General features: G+C 47.1%; 1 protein-coding gene across 1 annotated transcript in view; it reads left to right on the top strand.

Annotated features, from left to right (window-relative positions):
• Positions 1–9,575: 9,575 nt before the first annotated feature.
• AASS (aminoadipate-semialdehyde synthase) overlaps positions 9,576–25,318 on the top strand; it is a 75,022-nt gene continuing 59,279 nt past the window's right edge. The window contains exons 1-2 of the mRNA XM_083182833.1: positions 9,576–9,733; positions 24,765–24,982. Coding sequence (XP_083038959.1) covers positions 24,773–24,982 — 210 coding nt within the window. The 5' untranslated portion in view covers positions 9,576–9,733; positions 24,765–24,772. The remainder of the gene's footprint in view (positions 9,734–24,764; positions 24,983–25,318) is intronic.

The following is a 25,318-nucleotide window of genomic DNA, read 5'->3' as shown; positions in this document are numbered from 1 at the left end:
GCTCGCCACACTTTCTATTCTCAACTCCACGCCGACGTGGATAGTGGGGGTATGAAAAGGTCAGAGGACAGCCACCAACCCCCGTCCTGCCGCCCATGCAAACCCCCCCATCCCCCGCAGTCTTACCTACGTTCAGTACGCGCTGGTCCCGGCTCCCTTCTTCTGCTATGAGGACCACCACAAAATGTCCGCCCCCATACAGCAGACAGTTTCAGAGAACTGTCTGCTAAATGGGGGCGGACATTTTGTGGTGGTCCTCATAGCAGAAGAAGGGAGCCAGGACAAGCACGTACTGAAGACAGGTAAAGACTGCGGGGGTTGGCGGCGGGGTGTAACTATAGCACTGCAGCCCCCGGCGCCCGCACATGCACAGCGCCCCCCCCCCCACCCCCGCGGTCGCGGGGGGCTGCGGTGCTATAGTTACGCCACTGTTAGCACATCGTTCTGTGTGTACGGGCGATCCGTTGACCGCCTGTACAGCCGCTGCAGGAGCCACTGGTGATTGACAGCTCAATGGCTGGCGTATGCAAATGCACTCTCAGTCTTGATGTCGACCACGACAAATAGGCCATTGTGTATGCAGACCACCACGCTGTCTGATCCGTATCTGATCAATTTATCTTCAGATCTATTAGTGTGTACTCAGCTTTATCATTGGAACCTCTTTGTTATTATTCAAGAAGGACTTTCTTAAAGACATTGTTTGTGAATGATCCACAACTTTTTTAAATTTTGTACCAAAGACATTATTTGGGATTTTTCTCTTTTATGTTCTTGTAATCTATGCACAAAAGCAATATTTAACCAGTCCAATTCAACCCATTATCTTCTGCATCAGTGGTGGTTCTTACATCTAATGCAAACCCATTAAAATCTTTGAATCTGACAATAAAGGGATTTTTGTAAGAACTTACCGTTCAAATCCCTTTCTCTGATATGGTCCTGGTGACACAGCTCAACATTGGGATGTAGGAGGGTCCGTAGGAGCCAGGCACCTATCCTAAAGCTTTTGGAGGGTAGGCTCCTCCCTTCTGCATCCCAGACTCCTCAGTTCAATCTTTCAAAGCCACTGGAATACATTAACTCAGTACAAACGCCTGCACATATTATTTGCACAATTTCAAAAATAAATTTTCGACCATATATAACATGAAACATCATGAACACTGGCATACTTACTGAGCGTAAGGGAGGGATCGCTGTGTCACCAGGACCATATCAGAGAAAGGGATTCCAACGGTAAGTTCTTACAAAAATCCCTTTTTCTCTTTCAATGGTCCTGGTGACACAGCTTAACATTGGGACGTTCCAGAGCCGGTCCTTTGGGTGGGTACGCTCAGGTCTGCAGCTCTCATCACTGCTCGCCCGAATAATGCATCCTCCGATGCGAACTCATGGAACCTATAGAATTTGGCAAAAGTGTCAACAGATGATCAAGTGGCGGCCCTGCAAACCTGCTCAGCTGTGGCCCCATGTCGAACCGCCCAAGAGGTGGCGACCGACATGGTGGTATGCGCATTAATCCTGGCCGGCACAGGCCTACCAACCTTAATATATGTAATAGCAATAACAAAACGCAACCACCTAGCAATGGTCTGCTTAGAGGCAGGCCAACCAATCTTGTGCACATCATACAAGACTAGCTAAGTGTCAGTCTTCCTGACACCCTTCACCCTGTCCACATAAATGCGCAAGGTGCGCACAACATCAAAATCCCTGAATTTGTCCCTTTTTCTTGAACCCTCTGAGGGTTGAAACACAGGCAGAACTATCTCCTGATTTAGATGAAAAGCAGAGACTACTTTTGGCAAAAATTGGGGTACTGTTTGAAGAACAGCCCTGTCATCATGAAAAATAAGAAAAGGAGACTTGCATGACAACGCTCCCAACTCTGATACTCTCTTTGCTGACGCAACAGCCAACAAAAGTACAAGCTTCCATGTAAGGAACTTAAGGTCAGCCGACCTCAGCGGCTCAAAAGGCGCTTTTTGAAGACACTCCAGTACCAGCAATAAATCCCATGAAACCACTGGTTGCTTGTAGGGGGGGTTTCAATCGTGAAACCCGTTGCAGGAAAGTTTGCACCTCCGGTAGCAAAGCTATCCTTTTCTGGAAATCAATCGACAAGGCCGATATCTGTACCTTTAGTGACTGAAGGCTTAACCCAGATGAGAAGCCATCCTGCAAAAACTCCAGCAATTTAGAAAGTCGAAATCGCGATGTGTGCGACTTCTGCATTTCACACAACCTAATATAGGTCTTCCAGACCCTATAATAGTTAGCCGAAGACACTGACTTCCTAGCTTTAGCCATGGTGTTAACCACAGCCTCTGAGAACCCCTTATTCTTCAAGATGGCGGTCTCAATAGCAAAGCCGTCAAATTTAGTCGAGCTGAATCCAGGTGTAAGAACGGCCCTTGGCTTAACAGGTCTGACCTCAGAGGTAGACGCCACGAGTCCACAGACAATCTCTGAAGCCTCGAGTACCAGGACCTCCTTGGCCCATCTGGGGCCACTAAAATCACCGGAATTCCTTGGGACTGGACTCTTTTCAATACCCTCGCCAGCATTGGAAATGGCGGGAAGACATAAAGCAAATTCCCCTCCCAGGGGATAGTCAATGCATCCACTGCTTCGGCTCGTGGATCTCTCGTCCTGGCATAGAACCTGGGCACCTGATGATTGAACCTTGATGCCATCAGGTCCACATCCGGAGATCCCCACTTCAATGTAAGCTGAAGAAATACCTGTGGGTTCAGGCACCATTCCCCTTCCAGCAGCTCCTCCCTGCTCAGGAAATCGGCCTCGATATTCTCCACCCCTGGGATGAATATCGCTGACAACGCTGGAACATTCAGTTCCGCCCACAAGAAAATCCTGGAAACCTCCCGCATGGCCAGCTTGCTGCGTGTGCCTCCCTGGTGATTCAGGTATGCCACAGCCGTGGCGTTGTCGGTCTGAATCCTTAAAGGAAGGCCCTGCAATCTTTCTCCTGCCAGAGATATCAATTTCCACACAGCCCGCAGTTCCATGATGTTGATCGACAAAGCAGACTCCTCCAAGGTCCATAAGCCCTGAAGGCGTAGGTCCAAAACCACCGCCCCCCAGCTCCTGAGACTGGCGTCGGTAGTCACTACCAGCCAGTCCCAGGACTGCAGAGACCGACCCCACTGAAGGGAATCCACCTGCATCCACCATTGCAGAGAAGACCGTGTCTCTGGAGACAACACTATGTGCTCTGACTTCATGGTGTGAGTATTTCCTGACCAAGACGTCAGAATGTCCCACTGAAACACTCGAGAGTGGAACCTGGCAAACTGTAGCGTCTCGAAAGTCACCACCATTTTCCCCAACAGTTTGAGACACCTCCAAACCGATGGACTCTGAGGCCCCAGGATCTCCCGCACCAAGGTGGCTATGTCCCTGGCCTTTGTTTCTGGCAGAAATACCCGATGTAGATGGGTATCCAGGAAAACCCCCAGGAACTGGATTCTCTGTGACAACACAAGATGAGACTTTTGTAAGTTTAAAAGCCATCCGTGAGTCTGCAAAAAACTGATGGCCTCTGCCAAGTGACTCTGCAACTTCTCCGCTGACTCTGCTTTGAACAGCAGGTCGTCTAAATATCACCGTGATCCCTTTCAGGCGGAGAGCAGCCGCCATTACAGACATAATTTTGGTGAATACCCTTGGCGCTGTGGCCAGACCGAAGGGCAAATGCCAAATGCAGGTCTCCTATCGCAAACCTCAAGAGAGCCTGATGCTCCGGATGGATAGCGACGTGGAGATATGCGTCCTGAACATCCATGGACGCCAAAAATTCTCCCTGGTCCAAGCTTAGCAGCACAGACCGTAGAGATTCCATCTTGAAATGGTCTACCCACAGATGGAGATTATAGGACTTTAGATTTAAGATTGGTCTGAAAGACCCGTCTGGCTTGGGCACCAAAAACAGTGTGGAATAAAAGCCTTTTTTCCACTCCGCTCTAGGGACTGGGATCACCACACCCTTCTCTAAGAGAGATTGAGCCGCCCCCAAAAGAGCAGCCCGGAGCCGAGACTCCTTTGGTAGTGGTGTAGGAATGAATCTTCTCGGAGGAAGACCTTTGAAGGGAATTCTGTAACCCTGGGATATAATGTCCAACACCCAAGGATCCCGGCCCAACAATGCCCAAGTGTCCCTGAACCATCTCAGACGCCCCCCCACTCTGACCACCGTCGGGATAATTCCCGGGTAGGCATGCTGAGGGCTTGTCCTCACCTTTGGTGCTTGGTTTCTTATTAAAGGAACCAAACTTTGACTTAGGGGCCTTGCCCCTGGAGGACTGAAATTTTCCCCTAAAGGACTGTCCATGAAAGGACGCACCCCCTCTAGGGGAGGGCTGAAAGGACGACCTAAAAGCAGAAAACCTTGAGGCCTGTTTTGCTGCCGGAGCCGGCAGGAAGGTACTTTTGCCTCCCGTGGCCTGCTTAATAATCTCTTCCAGCTCTGAACCAAACAACAGCTTTCCTTTAAAAGCTAAAGCCTCTAAGGCCTTTTTAGATTCATTATCCGCTTCCCAGGCTTTAAGCCAAAGCACTCTCCTGGCATTGACGGACACTGTGGAAACTCTGGAAGCCATTTTGAAAGCTTCCTCCTCAGCCTCAAGCACATACTCCGCAGCTGCTTTAAGCTTCTCAGCAAGCAGAAACACACATGGATCAGCATGTAAAATTGTACACAGGTCATTGGCCCACACAATCATGGGCTTAGAGACCCAGGCTGATGCTATAAGCGGGCGTACAGTGAAGCCTACCCCCTCAAATATTGCCTTGAGGTTACCTTCCAGCTTTTTGTCTACGGGGTCCTTAAATGCTGCCCCCCCCCCGGACAGGAAGCACCGTGGCTTTAGAAAGCCGTGCCACAGAAGCATCCACCACCGGAACTTTTTCCCAGAGGTCTGCATGAACCTCAGGCATGGGGTATAGACTTAAGAATCTCTTAGGCATCTGCAGCCTTTTAACGGGCGTTTTCCAAGCCCCTTCCAATAGATCCTGTAAACCTTCATCCGCAGGGAAGGTAACAGTCTCCTTACGCTGCCGTTTAAAAACACCCTTTGCAGGAGTTTTATCCTCCACAGACAAATTCAAAGCCTGCTTAACAGCAGTAATCAAGTCCTCCGCCGCTGAGGCTGAGGACTCTTCAGAATCATCACCCTGATCCCAGGAGATGTCTGTGTACTCTCCCTCCTCATCAGCAACAAGCAATGGCACTGAATAAGACCTTTTAGGGGTCCCCACAGTGTCACCATCAAATTTGTCTAACAAATCATTAAACCTGCTGATCCCCTTAGCAGTATCCTGCATGACCTGTAAGAAGCCAGGATCTGCCTGGGTCAGAGGCCAGATGACTGCTGAGATGATGACATAGGTCTCGGGGAAGCTACCAACACATCACTCTGCCTGTCCAGCAAGTGCACTAAGGCATTAACAGACCTGCCCAGGGCACTGGCCCACGCAGGTTCCGATTGCTCTACCCTCTGGGGTTCACTCCCCATGGGTCTCACAGCAGCGCAAGTAATACACAAGCCCCCCTTGGCCATCTGCTCAGGGACAAAACTCAGTGTACAAACACTGCAAGCGCTCAATGGATTAAGGGCTCCCTCCCAAAAAGCCACAGACTGTTGCTCAGACATGATGTTCTACAAATAACACAGTCACAGTGCACACTGTACAGGCATTTTATACAGAGGCAATGTACTCAGTCACTTATCTGTCTGAAGCGTTCACAGTGGGGAAAACGATGCCCAGGAAATCCAATCACTCTGCCAGGATCTGTCAGCCAGCTCAGCTCTGCTGCAAGCGTTCCGAATGGCGCCAAAACAGAGTGAGGGAAGAGACCAAGTCCCTGCTGCTGCGGGGTCCGTGGCTTTTGGCGCCAACCACCCCCAGACAGCCACTCCCATTGCAGGATCTCCAAGTTCCAGTGTCTCCCCCTCTGCTGGGGACCACTTGGAACATGCCTGTAACACACTGCTGTCCTCTCATATAGGAGCTCAGTGTGTAAGCTCCGCAGAAAATGGCCGCCGCCATCATGGAGCGCCTGTCCCCCATGATCCCTACCTAGCGTGAAGCCGGTTTCAGAGTGCTCCGGAGCCCAGGCAGCTTCTTAATAGAAGCTGTAATTGCTGCACAGGGAGACCAGACAGCGTCTCCCCCGTGCACAGTGAGCTGACAGGACGCGCTTCTGTCAGCTCCTGCTGCGCTGTCAGTGTGAGGATTCAGTGAGAATCCTCACACTGTGCCTACCTAGCTAGTGTAAAAGTTAATAAAATAAAAAACTCCTAACTAACTCTAATCCTTCGGCTGCTCCAGCAGCCCTTTAGAATAGCACCCACTCCAGTGGGCACCTAACACGAACTGAGGAGTCTGGGATGCAGAAGGGAGGAGCCTACCCTCCAAAAGCTTTAGGATAGGTGCCTGGCTCCTACGGACCCTCCTACATCCCAATGTTGAGCTGTGTCACCAGGACCATTGAAAGAGAAACAGTATTGTGTAGAAGATACAATCATCCCAGAATTGTGTACAATAAGTAAATTTACCACAAAAGTATCAAATCTTTTAACCAATGCTGTTACACCCTTGTGTAAGTACAGCAACAAATATAAAATGACAAAACTGTGTACGTGTGAATGCTTTTACATCCATTTTCATGCCAAAATGCTTGTTGGTTTATACAAGTGGGTGCAAATGTATGTGACCACTCTGTGGTGGTTTCAATTGTAAAATTTCTTGATGGGTGTAAGAGGCACAGGGGTGTGGCCTGCGCCAACGCTCGCTGTGCGTACTCACCTCGCTGTCCTCTGTCTCTCACCTTCGGGCCGATGATGGTCCCGGTACTTCCCTCTTGCTCCACTGGCTTCAGATGCGACGCCATCTGTAGGGGAAATCGGCGGAACACGGTGGCTGTAACGCGGGTGGGGAAACGCTCTGGGAAGGTGAAGGATCACGGACAACACAACAACAGATACAACACAGGTTATACTCACCAGCCGCCTACCGGTCTTCCGACTCACTTAGAATGCTGGTACCGGAGCCTGAAAATGAACACATGTAACCTCCTGCTCTCTAGGGCAGGGCAATACGCCAACGCTCCTGCGGCTCAACGCCCACAAAACCTGCGGCCTGAAGCCGCCTTACGTAACCTGCAACCTAGCGCTGGATCCTTAGATGCCACAGCCTAGCATTGTGCAATCTGGCACCTAACGCCTGCGCAACCTGCAACCTAGCGCCGGATCCTCCGATGCCACAGCCTAACGTCGCGCAGCCTGGTGCCCAGGGCTGGATTTGTGCCTAGGCCCGTGAGGCACCGGCCTCAGGGCGGCACCAATTAAGTGGCGGCAGGCAGGCTGACATTCTGTTAAATGGCACAGCGGGTGGGCAGCGGCGAGTGACGAGCGCCGCAGACATGAATTATCATATGTCGGCGGCAGCGCCGCTCGTCACCCGCCACTGCCCAACCACTCTGCCATGCACATTACATCACCGCTTAGTGGCTGGGTCCGACAGTCCCCCTGCGCGTCCGGAAATGGCTCAGGCTCACTGCTGCCGGATCCCACCCATTGGCTACTCTACACATATACAGTCTATTGGCTGCTGTGTATCCAGCAGCTGAGCTGAGCGGCGCGCAGATCCTCCCTGCACTCAGTCATTCACAGTGTGTGACCCGGAGAGAGACTGACGGAGACACTGTGCTAATCACAGTACTAATAAGTGCCTCCCTCCAGGTCCTCCGTGCAGTGAGCAGTCCAGAGTGCTTAAAAAAATATTAAGGTGGGCTACAGTTAAATTTTTATGAAATATATAAATAACAATGTATATACATATATGATTACATTAAAATAGGGGGAGGGGGGCGCACAAAAATTTTGTGCCTAGGGGCGGCCTGACCCCTAAATTCGCCCCTGCTGGTGCCTAACGCCAGTGCAACCTAGCGCAGGATCCTCAGATGCCACGGCCTAGCGCCACACAACCTGCGACCTAGCGTCGCACAACCTGTAAAGAACACAACTGTGTGGACTCAAGTACAGCATACAATACACAGTGCCAAATAAAACAGTACAATGCAAACAAGACAACACTGCACCAGCACACTGAGGGCTTACCTCCCTCTGTCTGCTCCCAGCCATACCACAGTAGCCACTGTGGCGATACCTGAATCCACTGCCTGCTGCCGCCGGCCTATACTCACTACTAAGAGCCCTCAGCCTAGGAGGGCCTGGGCCTAGTGCACAAGGGCCTGCAGGCCTAACTCACTTGGGTGGGGGGGCCAGGAAGGCCCCAGCGGTCCTTGCCAACGGACCTAAAAGACCTGGCTGCCGCCTATTCAGGCCAAGGGGCCTGAACCTGGCACCCGGGCCTCATGCCCGACTATATGGGCCTAATACCCATCACAACAAACCTAAGGGCCTAATGCCTGGTCCAGCCACGTGGGTGGCCCTATCTTCGCCAGAGGTAAGACATCTCCCACCACCTCCGTGCTTCCTGCAGTCTTCACCGGGGAAGCGGGGGCCAGGGCAAGCGCTTTTGCCTCCTCGCCGACGGGGTCCGGCACTCTGTACTTCGCCTGGCGGGCGGCAGCGTGTAGCAGTACTGCGCACACGGCTGCCGCCTTCTGGGGCTTCCGCAGTCTTCTCCTCTGCTGCGGCAGCTCCCGCTGCTCTCGTCCCGGCCGCCGAACCCCCTTCCTGCTCCCTGCGCTAGTTAGTTCAAATCCCAGAAGATGCAGGCCCACTGCCATTGTCCACGTGAAGCAGCGGTGAAGATTCACCTCTGCCTCCACGCCCGCCGTCGCCTGAGGGCCTGCCTCCAGCTCCATGGGGTGGCGCCAGGCCACCCCAGGTAAGGAGGCAGGCGCCCACCAGCAGCAGGGCCAGTGACCGCACGAGTACACTGGCCCGAGTTGCAGGGGGCGGCACCACCCGACGGTGGCACCTCTCCTTTCCCTCCGGTGCAGGAGAAACCGTCCCTGCACCGGTGCGTATTCCTACATGGGCACTGCTTAACCCTTGTAAAACGGACCTGCCTCTGTAGGTTTCAGGTGTCAAATTTGTTGCCCAAGACTAAACTAAAGCTACTTATTCAAAAAAGTAAATAATAATATGGTGTATGTGCACACTTTGCCAGCATATTTCATGCCCAAACCAGTGTTTGGCACGGCAAAATACATGTGAGTCATTATGCCCTAGCTGTTGATTTCAGGTGTCAAATCTGTTGCCCAAGACTCGTTAACCCTTGTAACTTGTTACATGTTCTAAGAAGCTGGAGCTCGAATACGAAGTTAACTCCAGCCTTGTGGTATTAATGCTATAATGTTTATTTGTGTAAAGAAATGCATCCTCCCATGCTGCTTCTGCCCTGGGAAGGCGACGCCAGCTGCCGCGTAACGTCACACTGTAAGCAGGCTGCACATGTAGTGGGCGGGGCCATGGAGGGCAGACCAGGTGACCGAGATACACCTCACGCTGTCCTACTCAGTTCATTGGGGTGGGCGTTACCCAATGGCCAGCCCCTCACGTTATTGGTATAGACGGAAGGACGTGTCCAACTGTAAGCTCTGATTGGTGCAGACGTTACAGCCCTTGTTCTCCTTTAAAATTGTGAGTGTGTCGTCGCAGCAGCAGCTGTCTGCGTCTTCTTGGTCGTGTCGTGTAAGGGCAGCGACCAATATAACGTTGTCACTGGCTCCCAGCAGGTAGGTGTCTGGCGCCTCCTCTCTGCCTTGTTCCTATATTCCCTAAATCAGGGTTCCAGGCCTGCGGACGGTGTCTGTGTTCTGTGAGCGGCTTAGCATTGCTAAATCATTAGTTATGCTCGCCCTGCTCTGTGGTTCCAGAATCCAGAGCCATACGAGCAGCTAGTTGATAAAATTGAGCTACTGTTCTGCGGGATGTAGAGGCTATAAATCCTGTCTCCTATTTAGGCACTGCTCTGTGACTGATGCAGCTGCTGCTACTCTATGCAAAATACATTTAATTACCATGAAACTGTATGTAGGTGATTTCAAGCTATGACCTTGGCAATTATCTTTACGTGGTTTCAAGGGCCAGATGTATCGAACTTCAAAAAGGGATAAAGTGGAAAGTGATAAACAACCAGCCAATCAGCTCCTTCCTGTCATTTTTCAAACCCAGCATGTAACATGGCAGTTATGAGCTGATTGGCTGGTTGTTTATCACATCTGGCAAATGAGATTACATGGCCATCAATCTTGTAATTCAATTACAACACATTAAAAGAGTGTGAGTACTAGTGTTAGCATCACCTGTCTGTGATCACTTCAGACAGTTCCATAAACAAGACTGGAGGGGTGGAATTCCTAGACTATAAAATGTCCGGGAATAGGCGCCGATGTCCAGAGGGACGGTGTTCCCGCATTATACAGCATTCTGCCTATTCCGGGACACTGTATAGTCCAGGAACACCACCCTCGGGCAGATTTATTAAGATCAGTGAAGTGACTGTTTTTTTTCACCGGCCAATCAGCTCCTACCTGTCATTTTTCAAACAAAGCCCGTAACTTCACAGTTAGGAGCTGATTGGCCGGTGACTAAAAAAAAAAAAAAAAAAGCTCACTTCACCGAGCTTAATAAATTTGCCCCTCAGTCTTAATTACGGACTGTCCGGAGTAATCCCAGATGGATGGTAGCCATAATGAGTACGCTTACCTGACCCCTGTCGGGATTTCCTGGGCAAACTATCTAATGCATACACACCACATGATCTTGTTCAGTGAATTCTCCGTGCCCTCGGCCACAGCATTTAAGAAATTATGAAATAGTGTAAAATTGAGAAATACCATACATCCCTGATGTGGGATAGGCGCTTCCTCTTCTCCCTTACTTCCACCAGTATATGGTAGGTAGAATTGTAGGCTTGTTGTTTAAGTGTATACCAACTCACATCAAGGGTGACATACTATATATACTCCTATATATGGAAATAGTAGACCATGCAGTATATAGTGTAACACAGCATTATTGTGACAATTAGCATGTACATGCTAATTGTCTCATTAAACCCTTGATGTGAGTTGGTATACATGTGAAAAAACAAGCCTACAATTCTACTTACCATATACTGGGGTTAGTAACGGAGAAAAGGAGATGCCAATCCCACACCAGGGATGTATGGTATTTCTCCTTCCTGATATATGTGGTGAAGGGTCTACTTGTATACATGTGAATTTATCCTATTGGAATCTACACGCAACAAGGAATCCATGCATCTGAAAATTGATGTATATATGCATATAAATTAGTAGAATAAATGTGACGTTTAGAAAAAACCTCTTTTTCCTCGACACATTTTTTCAACTTAGTGAAATTTCTGTTCTACTTTTTGCTCATTGTTTCTTCCTCTTATCTGTGGGGACTTTTTCAAGTTACACTCAAAGGTAAAGTGCACCGCTCATCGCCCACCAATACTGAAAAGCAAGTGGGAGAAAGCAGCGTGCACATATACCCAAGAGTGCAACCAATCTGTTCTTAAATCTGCACACCTTCAGGGCAGAAACCTCATTGATGGAGGGTAGACCTCTCTGCAAGGGCATTGCCAACCAGGGAGTCACCCACTCTAACATTGAGATACTTCATACCCTTACTTTTTCACACCCAAATCTGCAACTGTCACACGGATAGACCCGCTCAATTGTAAGGACTGGTTGAGCCAGCCCGGTTAGATCAATCAGCAGCAGTCACCGTGGTAACAAACAAACTGCAGGGGTGTACTGACACTAGTTTGCCTTACACTTTTTTTCTCACAATATATATACTCACATTGGCCCTTATTCTGATCGGTGCGGCCCGATCAGAATATGCGGCCGCAACCGTGCAGGCGAATCCCCGCCTTCCATACGGATCGCCACCTGCCGTCCGTATGCGGATATGTGGCGATCCGCATGAAATTGGACGGGGATACGCCTCCTCCGTCTTGGGAGCAGCCCCTGCATTCGATGGTCGCCGAACATCGAATGCAGGGCCGCACGCTCCACCAGGTCCCGCAACACAAGACCACACGGACACTTGTCCGTGTGAAATCATGTATAGGGGCGGGCAGCTGACATCCGGCGATGTCAGATGCCCGCCCCGTACCCACGCGTCACGGCCTCATTACCATGCATACGCCCCGCGTTTGCATGGGAACGCCCATGAAACGCGGGGCGTATGCATAGGGTAATGAGGCTAAGTAGCCCCTCACGCCCCTCTACGCCCCCTGTGCGGCGTATAAAGAATCCGTGCGGCGAAATCGCCTGCACATGCGCAGAGTGACCTCTGCACATGCACAGACGATCAACATCGGCGGTCCGTCCGCATGCGGGAATTTCCGCACCGATCAGAATAAGGGCCTATGGGCTGTATAGAACAAACTCTCTCAAGAAAAACTGTTTGATTTTTGAATCCTATTTTAGTAGAAGGGACTCTCGCCTTTATCCTTTCCAAATAATAGCAAGAGAATAGGCCTGATAAAGCATCTACAAACCAACTATTATAGGTGTATTTTTAGTAAAAATATTCGCGGTCCACTTCATATACTGTGGTACCTCCTTTTTGTGTGATTGGCAGCTCCCAATCAGAACTCTTTTCTAGATTGGTAAATAAATTTTCTGACCAAGACCAATTCACAATTATCATAGAACTCTCATAAAATAGAGTTCTCAGTAATTTATATGTTTAATGTGTGTTCGTCCTGTCATGTCATTGAATTAACTTTCTTAATGAATTTATAATTAAACGTTAAGTTTTAAAATCAAAGCGTGCCCCCAAAAAAAGAGAGTACTTTTCTTTTCTTCTGTTTGCATCACATATAAAGGTGGCCATACACACGCATATTTATCTGCAGATCTGTCTGGTTGGAACAAAAACATGGTTATGGATGAGAGCAAATGACAGTTGACCATTTGCTTGGAAATGCTGGAAAACTGACAAACTGTCACTCATCCATAACCATGTTTTTGTTCCAACCGGCCAGATCTGAAGATAAATCTTACTAGTGTATGGGCACCTTTACTCTCAGGGGAGCACCTCCACAGCGTCTAATAGTGCAGAGGCACTTGATATATAAAAATAGTGGATCATCATATATATCATATTATTGTACTTCAAACTACATGTGGTACTGGTGCACAGGTTAACAATCCCAATACCCCCTTCCCCATACTGAAACGTTTTGATCTATCCCAACTCTATAAACGAAATGTTGAGGCGGAGAAGAGACGTTCATTGCATATCCGGGATGTACAGTTTATAGTTTATTTTGAGCGCCGCTGGCGAGGACACTACGTTTGTGTCCCTCCCCGCCCAGAACATGTAGTCATTAACACTATAGTCAAAATTTGAGAATATGTTAAGACAACAGAGGACATACTGGTAGTTAACACACATTGATAATCATATAGTGCATACACACTAGATATCGTATATGTGTACGCTCCTTTATAGTTGCAATTGTACGTTTGCTGACAGTATTTGCTTATAGAGACATTGAACTTCGAACATTGGAGTGTACTCAGAGGGATGATCTGCACCTGTAGTTATGGGAAAAATTTCAATGGTGCGACCATGGCAATGTTTAAAGAGCCACAAAGCATGATTGCAGTTTCTGGAAGTGGGCATCTCAGTCCTTACATATTTTGATGGACAGATGTAAACCAGGGAAGGGCATTGTAGAGGTGTTCGCATAAAGTTGCAGAAGATACAAGGAAGGCTGCAACTGCATGCAATTCAGAATTAAAACCCTGTGAGAATGGATCCTGTCTCCCATTAGTGCTGCTTGCAGTCATTTCATTTTCAGGACTGCCAAATCCACCCCTGATAATGACTAAGGGGGAGATTTTCTAAAGCAGAAATGCGGTAAAAACCCTGTTATGGTTTTTACCGCATTTCTGTATGCTCTGTCCCCCCTCCACAGTGTCACTGCTGCGGAGGGAATCGCCGGCAAAAGTTGGTGATTCCCTGCAGAAGCCTATGGGCTTTTTACCACAGCGCTGTGTGAGGGATCAGTGACGGATCCCTCCCAGCATGCCCTGCGGCCGGTGCCATGCTCTACACATGCGCAGATGGACTCCCGGGTCTCAGACCCGGAAGTCCAGCACCGGCACCGCATTGCAAGGGACATCTCATCGCAAGAGTTGTCCCTTGAATTAATGATCGCATATGCGATCATTAAGAATGCGGTGGCCGGAGAAGGGGAGCAATAGAGGGCTGCGGATGTTAGAACATCCCACCCTAACCCTAACTCCCCTCCTTCTCTTTGCTCCTAGCCTCTCACTCTCTCGCTTGCTCCCTCTCCACCTCCAGACTTTTATATAGGATATTGTGAAGACTCGTCCAGTGCTACAATAAGTGTCCACCAAATTAGAGTTTTGCTAGTATCGATCTTGGTGTTTTTTTACTTTTCTGGAACACCAGAACCCCCTCTCTTGTTCTCTCTCACTAACACTCTTTTGCTCCCCTCTTTCTCTGATTTGCACCCCTCCCTTTCTCTGATGCTCCTCCTCCTTTCTCTGACTTCCTCTCTTTCTTTTGTCTCTTTCCCCGACACCCTCTTTGTCTCACCCCCCTTACTTGTTTTTTTGTTCCACTAAGGGGCATTGTATCGACAATGGGTGGGGAGGGGACCCTTTTAAGATTTTGCTATATGGCGCAAAAAGTTCTAGTTACACTCTTGCTGAAGAGATTATTTATTTTGTTTTGGTGACCTGGGCAGAGCAACCAGACATACAAGATGGCATTTGAATGTTAAACCAGGTACACCAAGGAGCCATGTGTACCTGGCTGACCTAGCTAGTGACAGGACCCCGCATTGGCAAGTACATACACACTTGCAGGTGCATGGGGGCAATGGATCGGCAGGAGATGCCATTCTGTGTTTAGCATCATGGCATTGCTAGTGATGTCTTCTGATGGACTCTGCAGCAGGGCCGACTAAAAGACGCTGATGACTGTGGAGGAACATTCACACTTGACGAAATAGCCAATATATCGTTCTGCTTCATGTCGGAATGAGATATAGGACGATCTATTGCCAATGTGTATCCTGCTGGAGTCTCTGAAATGATTTATTTTCTTTCTGTAGTGAGACACTTCGGTGACGGTAGCATATAGAACGTCATAAAGTAGCACATATTTGTGTGGTTTAGTAACTGCTAAATTGTATGGGCTTGCTTTTGTTTATGACGTTTTCCCCCTATGTTGAGCACTGGATCTTTCAAACCAACAACAATAAATTCTAAAATAAATAACTCAAATATGAATTGCAAACATTAAAATATTTTTTAGATTTGTTTCCTTTGAATGTCTACATCCTTGTTTAGAAGCATGAGTGTACATGTGACCTAGTAATGCAAGGTCATGCATGCACAGAATGGATTCCAACTAGCCAGCATTGTTATGTCTCTGCTTACTGCTGCTAGATACCAGCCCAGTGAGAGGGTGACATGAGAGCACCTGTGCTGTGCCACTGGTACACAGAATACGGGGGATGCAGCACCTCTTACTACTTTGTGCAGAGGTGGTGCTGGGAGACACCAGTGGCAGAATCCACAGCAATCGGCACAAAAATAGTTGGTCTTGAGCCTGATGGACAGGATGCTGGCATAGGTGTGCCTCAGGATCTGGGCTGGTGGACAAGTGGCTTTGTGGCTCAGGGCACCGCTGCATTTCAGGGTCTAGGTCTCTGGTCTGCTGCCTGCTGTATCCACCTAGTCACCCTCACCATCTGCTGGTGCTCCCCATGGGTTCTGGAGCTGCTGCAGATGGCCCAGCTGCCTCTGCCGCTTTGTCTCCATTGCCGGTGCTGCCTGGCTAGTGCTCTTCTCCAATAGTTGGCTATGTGTGTATTTTTCCCCGTATATTCTTAGTTAAATAAGTCCACTTATTCCCCCCCCACCCGTCTTTATTCTCTCATACTCCTATATTTCTATTTTACAGGGAATAGCCACAGAAGGAAGCGGTACATCTGTCAGAACAGACTTAGGTCTACAGTCATTAGGTCGACTGTCCCCAAGGTCGACATGGCTCCAGGTCGACATGACTTAAGGTCGACAGGCGCCAAGGTCGACATGGTTTTAGGTCGACAGTCATTAGGTCAACATGAGTTGTTCACTGTTTTTTTGACCCGAATGTCGACACAGTCGACATGGACACAGTTGGAGTCGAACCGCAGCCCCTCGCATCGCTCGCAATGCTTCGGGCACACTATTTTATTCTCCCACCACGCCCCAGTGGATGGTAGGGCATGAAATGCCATCTGTCGGCACATGTCGGCTAAAAAAACAGTTAAAAACTCATGTCGACCTAATGACTGTCGACCTAATGACTGTCGACCTAATGACTGTCGACCTAATGACTGTCGACCTAATGACTGTCGACCTAAAACCATGTCGACCTTAAGTCATGTCGACCTTGAGCCATGTCGACCTTTAACCCTGTCGACCTTGGGGACAGTCGACCTTCCGGGGTCGACCTAATGACTGTCGACCTAAGTCTGGTCTGACAGATGACCGTTTCCCCCACAGAAGGATATGCATAATAGAAAAGGTGGTTGCTCAGTCAGGCATCTATTTTGTGGTGTTTAATTGCAAGTGGACAATGCGTTCTGAATAAAAATATCTTTTGGTACTTATGTAGAGCTTGCCATAAACACAAGATGTGAGCAGGTCAGCATAGGTAGAAGAGTTGACCACCACCTTCTTTTATATTTTTACTTTTGGCAGCTGTACATATAGATATTACCTATTTATTTTTTATTTTACAGGTGCCATAGCTGCTTTCAGTTCTAGAAGTGCCAGCATGTTTTGCAGTCATGGATCTGCTTGTGCCAGTGTACTCTAACACTTTGGACAGAATGGGATTTGATGGGAGCTTTAATTCAGCACAATAATGTATTGTATCAATTTAAAATTGTATACTATTGTATATGGCATACAATGCAATGCGATGCAATTTTAAATTGTAGAAGCACCCTAATGGGTTTTTTCAATGTTAAATGGTCCCCCTATATGATTTTTAATTGTATAAGCACCTTAATAGGTGCTTACAATGTTAAATGCACCCCCACGCCACCGCTACTATCAACGCCAACCTGAAGCATGGCGAGTACAGCGGTGCGCGTCCTCCGACCTTTTCATACCCCCACTATCCACGTCGGCGTGGAGTTGATTTTATATAGTGTGGCGAGCCACCGAGCCCGAAGCGTGGCGAGCGGACGCGCATTGCTTCACATGTATTCCGCGTCCCCTCGCGGGGCTCGCCACGCTTCAGGCTCAGTGGCTCGCTGCACTTGCCACACTATACAAAATCAACTCCACGCCGAGGTGGATAGTGGCGGTATGAAAAGGTCGGAGGATGCGTACTGCCGCCCCTCGCGGGCTTGCTGCGCTCGCCACGCTTCGGGTTTTAACATTGTAAGCACCTATTACGGTGCTTATACAATTATTTATCTTATAGGGGGCACATTTAACATTGAAAACCCATTAGAGTGCTTATAATTTAAAATCGTATACCATTGTATATGCCATACAATGGCATACAATTCGATGGTATACAATTTAAAATTGTATAACATCACATCACATTGCATACCATCGTATGCCTTATGGTATGCGATTCGATGGGCGCCGTGCTAGCAATGTTCCCTCTAATTTTACGAAGGCTGTGTGCGGCAAAAGATTTTGTTTGCAACTTTGGAAGGAAATTTTAATTTTTGTGCGTCACGTATATAACTGGAAAATGACGTTCAGCATTTGTGTTAACTTTACTTCAAAATGGTATTAAACATTTAAAACACAGCCCACAATGTAGTTAATGGGCGAAACACACATTAATTGAGTCCACAACTGCAAAAAGGACCCACTGCTGCTTTGTGCGCTCTGTTGTAATGTCTGTGCCCACGCTCGTCGAGTTGTGTGCGCGCACTGCTTAGAGGGAACACTGCGTGCTAGGAAACAAGTACCAAACTATTTTATCTTCAGGAAAGCGCCATCTTTGAAAAATATTTTGGTTAGAAGTGCCCTTCCTGAGAAGATTACAGGCAGCGAAAGAAATAAAGGGTTCCACAGGTGTGGAACATGCCTTGTGTGAAAGAACACAATCAATATGCCACATGAAAGAAAAACAACTAGTTTTGGGATAAATGGAAAAAGTATAAAATAAAAGCATTTATAAAAATGTGATATATTTATTGGAATGTAAATGTGGCATGCTCTATATAGCCTGAGGAAGGGGATACAGTTCCTGAAACGCGTTGTTTGGACATACTTCTTTGGATGCACGAGCACTTTGTGGAATTGGACCTTTCAAGCTACTGCAGTGGTGCCGAGCAATTCTGGCTCGGACCGCTTTGCTTTTTGAGCATAAACCCACAGCAGTTTACCAGCAGGGTGAGAAACCATCTTTACCTGAAAGTGTTTGATCCACTTGTGCAAAAGCATCACGTGTACTGTGTGTTTTTATATGATTTTATTATGTTTGCTTTTATTTTCATCATATGTCACTGTACCTGTTAATAACATTTTTTTTTTTACCCTATTAAAATAATCTGAACATTTTTGATGGGGCCAAATCAAGTGCATATCTTTTGCAATGTGTATTATTTTAAACAAAATTACAGGGGAAGCACTACATCCCCTGAGTGCACAGAAGGGCCAAAATGTACGATATTGGTAAAAAAATCAACCAGTGTGTATGCACCTTAATTCTGCATATGTTACATTTGTCCCACCTGCAGTGCAGCATGGTTTTTCCCATTTAGAGAAAAATTTTGTTCTGTGATCAGGTCTGAATTTGTCCCATTATTCTGGATTTTCTTAGTTTTATCTAGAAACAAACAAAATTTGTTGTAGCCAGGCGCAACTCTCTCAAAAAGACTTTGTATATACCACCATTAAATATACAGGGGTTTATTGGAATAAAAACATACAAAAATTATACAAACATAATATACTTCTGGACATCAAAATGGGATCGCCAATTTTTATATATTCGGGGGTCAATGCATTAAATTATCTCACCATAAATTGGTGCTGCGGTGGGCTATGCTTCAAGAGACGTTTCTGCGACACCACCGCAGAAGGCTTGGTTCTTGATGAGTCCCCCCAAATGAAGTGCAAGTAAATGACAGTGTGGTCCAAATAAAGTGTCCAGGTGCAGTGCAAACAGATGGATAATTGCACTGTGTAGAATCAATCAAAGTGTGTCCTTTGCAGGGTCAGCAACGCGTTTCGGAGACACACAGGTCTCCTTTTCCAAGCTGGGTATGACTCATACCCAGCTTGTGGTTTATGGTGAAATAATTTAATGCATTGACCCCCGAATATATGAAAATTGACGATCCCATTTTGAGGTCCAGAAGTATATTCTGTTTGTATAATATTTGTATGTTTTTTTTTTTTTATTCCAATAAACCCCTGTATATTTAATGGTTGTATATACAAAGTCTTTTTGAGAGAGTTGCGCCTGGCTACAACAAATTTAGTTTGTTTCTAGTGCCTCCAGGAGGTGGTGTACCTCCTTTGTGTTGTAGTAGGCAGCACCCTCTCAATTAATTGCGCTATTTTATTTCCACAAACCTGTGCATTTCTTAGTTTTATCTTGGCTTTAGAGATGTGCACTGGATCATTTTCACTGAATTTAGATTTTTAGATTTGGCTCTGATTCCTGGCCCTTTTTTTGCATTTGCATTTACCAAACTACCGTGACTGGATTTGTTTTTCCTTGGGGTGTTTCCGGCCACTTCCCGTCAATTACCAAATCTCAGTATTGTTTTCAACTTTTCACCAATATTGGTAAAAGCTGCAGTGAGCTGGCCTGAGACCTGTTTGCATAGGTCCAAATTTGTCCCCAAATCAACGGTGGGGGTCTACACATGTGCAGACCCCCGCAGCATTTTTTTTTCCGTCGGGTCGCTCGCTGCCTGAGTGGCAGGCAGGGGGGGCGTTTTGACAGGCCCACCCACCGTTTCACAGGTTTGCCCACAAAAAAGATGTGAGCACCATAGAAACACTGGGCAGGCCCGTCGGAAATTCGGGCATCACTGTGCAGGATAAAAGTAAGTATAAATTTGCTTTTATCTGCGATGGGAAGGGGAAATCATTCAATTGTGAGTGACCATTTAATGATTTTTATCTTTTTTTTTTTTTTTTCTCTGCGCGAGCGGATGTGTAATGGGGGGGAGTTTGTAGTACCAGTGGTGTCCTCAGGGCTGGCTCCACCACTAGGCAGGTCTAGGCATTTGCATTACCCATACCATAGAGAAACCAGGATGCGCCGTGGGGACTGGGAGCAGGTGAGAAAGGAAGCGTAGCTTCCCTCTTCTCTCCCCCCCCCCCCCACCCTGTGGTGCAGTATAGTCCGCAACCCCCCCCCCCGCCTGTCGTCCGCTGAAATTTCCCCTGCAACGGGGACTGGAAGCAGGTGAGAAAGGAAGCGTAGCTTCCCTCTCTCTCTCACCCCCCCCCCCCCTGGACACGGGGGTTGCGGGCGCACGCCCTAGTGTTGCTCGCACCCCCACCCTGTGGTGCAGTATCGTCTGCTGCCCGCTGAAATCTCCCCAGCAGCGGGCGGGGGATTTGCCTGGGGCGGGGGGGAGGCTTGCAACGGCCCAGGGTGTCCTTGGTGTGGGGATGCAGGCATAATCCATAGTGTGGGGGAGTCGGCAGTGTGGGCAGTGTTGTCTTCTTTGGAAGGGGGCACCATCTTCAACACGCAAGACATATAAGACTGTCCACCAGATCGGGTGAGGGAGAAATTGGATTTGTATACTTGGAAATAGGGATGTGCACCGGCCACTTTTTGGGTTTTGGGCTCTGATTACCTTCAGGTTTTGGGTTCTAATAGGTTTTGCCAAAACACCCCCTCAAGGTTTTGGGTTCTGATTTTTTTATTTTTTTAAAAAGCCTAAAAACCGCACAATTTTTTTTTTTTTGCTCCTACGCTAACTTCAATAACATTCATTTCCACTCATTTGCAGTCTATTCTGAACACCTCATACCTCACAATATTGTTTTTCGGCCAAAAGGTTGCACCAAGGTAGCTGGATGACTATGATAAGCCACACATGTGGGCGGGACAAACACTGCATTGATACGGCACACTTGGCATCATTCCTGGACTAATACGGCACACTTCACATCACCCATGAACTGATACGGCACACTTCCCATCACCCCTGGATTAATACAGCATACTTGGCAGCACCCCATGAATTATACGGTAGACTTAGCTCACCCCATAAATTATGCGGCAGACTTGGCTCACCCCAGGAATTATACGGCACAGATAGTGGCACCCCTGACCTTATACAGCACACATGGAATTATACGGCACAGATGGTGGAACCCCATGACTGATAAAGCACACATGGAATTATACGCCACACATGGTGACACTCCTGCAGTAAAAACAAAAACTTTTTTATTCTTTTAATATAAAAAGGGCAGCACCCCATGAGTTATACGGCACACTTGGCTCACCCCTGGAATGATACTGAACCCCTGGACTGCTCGGGGCAGATGGGGGCACCCCTGGACTGATACTGCACACTTAGCAGCACCCCATGAATTATACAGCATACATGAATTATATGACACACTTGGCTCACACCAGAAAATATGCGTCACACATGCGTGCACCCCTGTCCTGATACGGCACACATGGTGGCTGACATGGAATTATACGGCAGACATGGCAACATTCCTGCAGTAAAAAAAAAGAAAACCTTTTAATTAAAATAAAGGGCAGCACACCTGGAATTATGATATGGGACACATGCGGGCACCCCTGGACTGATATGGGACACATGCAGGCACCCCTGGACTGAGACGGGACACTGGGCAGCACAGCTGGACTGTAACCGGGCAGCACAGCTGGACTGTAACCGGGCAGCCCTGCAGTAAAATTAAAAAACTTTATTTTTTTTCAGAGAGCCCCTTATCCCCAACAGCAGTCCCATATAGAGAAGCTTCCCTAGTAGTGCTACAGAATAGTACATTTCCACAGTATTTCTCCCTGAGGAACTACTGAGCAGCCAGGGAATAGCTACTATCAACTTGTGGGAAAAGGGGAGGGGGATTATTATCCCCACAGGCTTAGTGCTACAGCACCGATTTTAGCCCCAGTCGAGACAGTGCAAATCTGTATTTCTCAGTGGGGGTGCAGCCAAAGACAAAAAATATACAAGCAAAAAGGGATAGAGAAGAATGTCTTTTTTTTCTGGTGCACAGAGATAAATTAAAGTATCATAAAGTTACAATGTTTTTTTATTAGGTATTCGTTAAACTCACATGTGTGAATTCTCTTTATTTTGTACATAAAGCAAACAATTGTGTGTTTTTTTTTTTTTTTTTTATGTCAACGGTGTCCTGGTGTTTTGTTAGTTATGATCTTATTGGAGTGTATTCACATGAATTGTTACAGTTGCCACCTTATTTGTTTTACTGTGATTTATATCCCTTTAATTTGTTACACAGTATATCTACAGTTTTTTTCACTTTCTGTGTGGCAGTAACTGAATCTTTCTATAGGTATTTATTTCCAAGATACTCCAAATAAGTTAGTATTATTTTAAGAAGTACCCCCTTATATCTTAAATATGCCTTGATATCTTTTTACTCAAGCAATACAAGCATATAATTATCTTCATATTGCCTATTTCTTATTCAGCTGATCCCAACCCGCTCATCTCTACTTGGAAATAATCCCTTATTAAAGCCATCTGGGAAACACTGCATTCCCTCTCGGGTGATAATTGTTCTGGGTTTGGTTTATTTCTGGATTACATAACTGTTTGTTATTTCTCCATATGGGTTGATTAGGGTAGGATAAGTTATATGGAGTGAAGGAAGGGTGGAGCTAACTTTTTAGATCCATCCTCCCACTTTTTTTTTTTGGTGCCATCTTTCTGTGCCAGCCCTCCAACGCATGCTCAAGACTAGTGTCCTGCATTTAATTCTGACAAAGGGATGTGTAATTTGAAATTCTTTTTGATAGATTGGCACCTGCAAATTGCACAACAATGCATTGTTCAGCATGCTTGTACCAGACCTTTTTACACTGGCTAGCATCTTCTACCCCTTTTACACCACACAAATAATCTGGGTCTCTGTGCAGTGTGAAAGCATCATTTTGAAAACCTGGGTCTAGCAACATGGCTTTTCGACCAGGGTTAGAAGGGTTTTATGCCAGTTGGACCCAGTTTGCTGGGCAGTGTAAATTAGTAACCTGGGATCTGTTAACACAATAGGGAGGAGGAGCTTCAGGTTCAAGCACTGCCTTCTCCCCTCACCCTCTATGATGCCCTGCCCCTGTCTGACGTCAGCAACCAGGCTTATTGCTGGGTCACTGAGGGGAGCTTTACCTTGCAAATTCCGGGTAGCTCCTGGGACGGATCTGTGTCCAAATCCTGAATATCTTTCTGCAACTTCATCTCCCCACTTCAAATGAAAATAAAGTAAATGGTAAAAAAAATAGTAATATTCTGAATACATACCTCTCAAACATTGAGCAGCCAGAACCAAGGACAAAAGTGCATCTGGAATTAGGGGGTGTTGCCTATGCATGCAGCGTCCCAGCGAGGCCATGCCCCGTCTTCACTGCTTTTGAGGGGCATAGCCAGTACTGTGAGAGCTGCTGGCCGAGCACCCTGTCCCTCTCTTGCACATAGTCTATTTCCTGCTGCCCGCTAAGCAGAGCAGAGGGTTGCAGAGTGGACTTCCAACTGCCGGCCCTGGGTACGAATGCGGGACAGTCCCAAAAAAAGGACGTGGGCTGTTATTTATATGTGGGTAAAATGGAAACCACTTTTCGTGAAATAATGGCTAACCACCGATTTTCTGTTAGGATGACCATACATGCAGGGACAAGTGACCAGCCAGTGGCATGACATTGCGCCCTAGGTGGCCATTCAGTAGCCAATCTACATACTAAACTAATTCTAAAATATTCTTTGTATGTGTTTGTGCGGCTGCACTAAACACCCTGGAAGCACCTTTTTCTCCTGTGATTAGGTGTCCAGTGATGTGCACACTTAACACAGGTGGAATCGACCTGACCCAGTTGAGGCAAGTGTTTTGTGTCCTATATATGTACGAGTTCATTGTTATGATGTTCCCTGAAGACGAGAAACATGTCGGAATAAACTATCCGTTTATGATTGCTAAGAAGTCTTGTGAGTGCCACTTCTTATACCTCTGCCACATTGAACGAAAGTTTGAAGAAGGAAATATATATATTAGTGTCTCTCTGTCTATATACTGTATCTATTTTATTTCATATCTATTTTCATTTCATAGCTTTGAGGTGCATTTCTCCAACAACCTGTATCAGCATTTAATAATGAATGGTAATCCAATCCAAGTGATCAGGGAAGTTCTGCATGTTGCAAAATCCCCAATTTGTCAATCCCCATCACTTAAAGCATATACGGTCAGACTACATATATACATTTATTCTGTGACCAGCTAAGACCATCCAATATATGTCATACGCTGCAAGATATTTCAGTGTATGTCCATGTAAACTGCATTCCTTCAGAGAAGGAAACCTTTTCCTGTTCCTACCCTGTGAAGGTATGTGTTTTTTTTAATTGCTAGCTGGCCACAGCAGCATGTACAGTGTCATATAATGGCTAAATGAATATAGGACATGTTGGCCACATTCCATTTATTAGTTGGTGTTATTAATACTCCATTTTATTTTGTATTTTTTCATGAACGGTTTTGTCATTTTTAGGTGTCGCCATGTGGAAAGTCGTGAAGTGCAGGAGATATAATGCTGGGTTTCACTGTTTGATACGACATCATCATAAGGCTGTATTGGCAATAAGAAGGGAGGACATCAATGCCTGGGAGAGAAGAGCTCCTCTTGCACCAAAACATGTCAAAGAACTTACCAACCTTGGTTACAAAGTCTTGGTGCAGGCATCAAATAGAAGAGCTATCCATGAGCAGGTATTGTTACATTTGGAGCATTCTGAAGCCTATTTTAAAGTGATTGTGCCCAGGGGTGTAGCAACAGTCCCTGCAGACCCCACGGTGGCTTGGAGGCGCTGAGGGTACTTTGGGGCAACTATCCTGTACCACCACACCACTGTCTGTGCAGAAGAGAGTACGCCTTGGGAGCAGGATCGTGGGAAAAGTGTTCCTCCCAAATTGGCCAGCACCACCTCAGATGAGATTAGTTATTAAGGATGCTTGAGGAGGTGGTCATTATGGGAGGGGCATTTTCATTTTTGGGGTGGGGGGTTTTCTGGGGAGAGGTAGATAGTTTTTACAATTATAGACCAA

This window comes from Crinia signifera, chromosome 4, assembly GCF_055691185.1.
Source record: "Crinia signifera chromosome 4, ASM5569118v1, whole genome shotgun sequence".
NCBI classification, from domain to species: domain Eukaryota; kingdom Metazoa; phylum Chordata; class Amphibia; order Anura; family Myobatrachidae; genus Crinia; species Crinia signifera.
This window is presented reverse-complemented; position numbering and strand designations above follow the sequence as displayed.